Source organism: Entamoeba dispar, genomic scaffold (genome assembly GCF_000209125.1).
Source record: "Entamoeba dispar SAW760 scf_1105229464197 genomic scaffold, whole genome shotgun sequence".
NCBI classification, from domain to species: domain Eukaryota; phylum Evosea; order Mastigamoebida; family Endamoebidae; genus Entamoeba; species Entamoeba dispar.
Genome location: NW_001856072.1, coordinates 1 through 1,353, shown reverse-complemented (window position 1 = coordinate 1,353; position 1,353 = coordinate 1). Strand labels below are relative to the sequence as shown.

The 1,353-nt window shown below is 20.2% G+C and overlaps 1 protein-coding gene across 1 annotated transcript, besides 5 other annotated features; it reads left to right on the top strand.

Moving 5' to 3' along the window:
- Nucleotides 1-32: 32 nt before the first annotated feature.
- Nucleotides 33-1,353, top strand: EDI_295910 (uncharacterized protein; the record flags this gene model as incomplete). Its single annotated transcript, XM_001741912.1, has 1 exon — nt 33-1,353. A coding segment is annotated over one exon (1,321 nt), but the record flags the coding sequence as incomplete, so codon positions are not given.
- Nucleotides 39-178: a microsatellite.
- Nucleotides 260-332: a sequence feature (AT_rich).
- Nucleotides 376-426: a sequence feature (AT_rich).
- Nucleotides 894-1,065: a microsatellite.
- Nucleotides 1,120-1,148: a sequence feature (AT_rich).

Sequence of the window (1,353 nt, the reverse complement as noted above, 5' to 3'; positions counted from 1 at the left end):
GAATTAGAAATACAGAAATAGATATTGATAGAATGATAAAGAGAGAAGAAATAAAAGGAAGGATAAGATATGAAGAAAGAGAGAAAATAGAAATAAATAAGAATGAAGAATATAAATCTATAAGAAGAAATGAAAAGAAAGAAGAAGAAAAGTATAAAATAATAGAAACAGAAGGAAATGTTGGACGAGCAATGAAGATGACAATAACACTTAAAGAAATTTATATTGAAAGTGGAAAAATAATCATTCAAGAAGTTACTAATATATTAAATAAAAAAGAAGAAATAAAAGAAAAATATATTGATATAATGGTAAATCTATTATTTTATATTCCAATGAGAAATGAATATTTAGATCAACTCATTAATGGAATAGATAAAATAATAATAAGAGAAAATATAGATTATTTGAAAATAAAAATATTTTCATTTCCTTTAATTAGAAATATCATAAAAATGATGAATGATAAAGAAAAGACAATTAGAGAGAAATGTTATAAATATTATAAAAGAATACTTGAAATAGATTATAAATATCATAAAACACTTTCAAATACAACATATTATTCAATTACAGCAATTACAGAACTTCAATTAAAAGAAAGTATAATGTTAGAAGAAACATTAGAAGCAGAAATAAAGAATAAAGAAGAAAAGAGTTTATTTAAAAATGATATAAATAAAGTTATCTTTCAAATTAAAGAAATTTTAAATGTTTCACATGAATTAATTAAAATGGACAAATATAAAACAGATATGAATCTTATTCAAGAAAAATATATTGAAATTTCAAAGAAATATCAAAAGTATCCAAGATTATATTATACATGGATTGATAAAGTTGTTCAAACACAAGAAAAAAGTGGGAATTATATTGAAGCAGGAATTGGAATGAATAAAATAATTGAAATAATATGGTATTGTATTAAACCAATAAAAGAAGAAACAATTAAAATAAATAAAATACCATTTTATACAAAAATAGAAGAAAAAGAAATTAAAATTAAAGAAAATGATAGAGAATATCCATTTAATGAAAATGGAATTGAAAGAAGTATAAATAAAAGTATTGAATATTTTACAAAAGGAAAGATGTATGATTATAGTATAAAAATGAATGAAATATTAATTGAATATTATAAATATAAAGAAGAAATGAATAAAGTTTCAGAATGTTATTTGAAAATGGGAGAATTATATAAAATGAAAAATGATAAAAGTCTCATGTATATTGGAGAATATTATTTTGTAAAATTTATAGGAAAAGAATGGGGTGAATTAGAAAACAAAGAATATATCTATCGATCAGAATTACGAATTGGAGAAGCAATTACACAAATGACAAAATCACTTG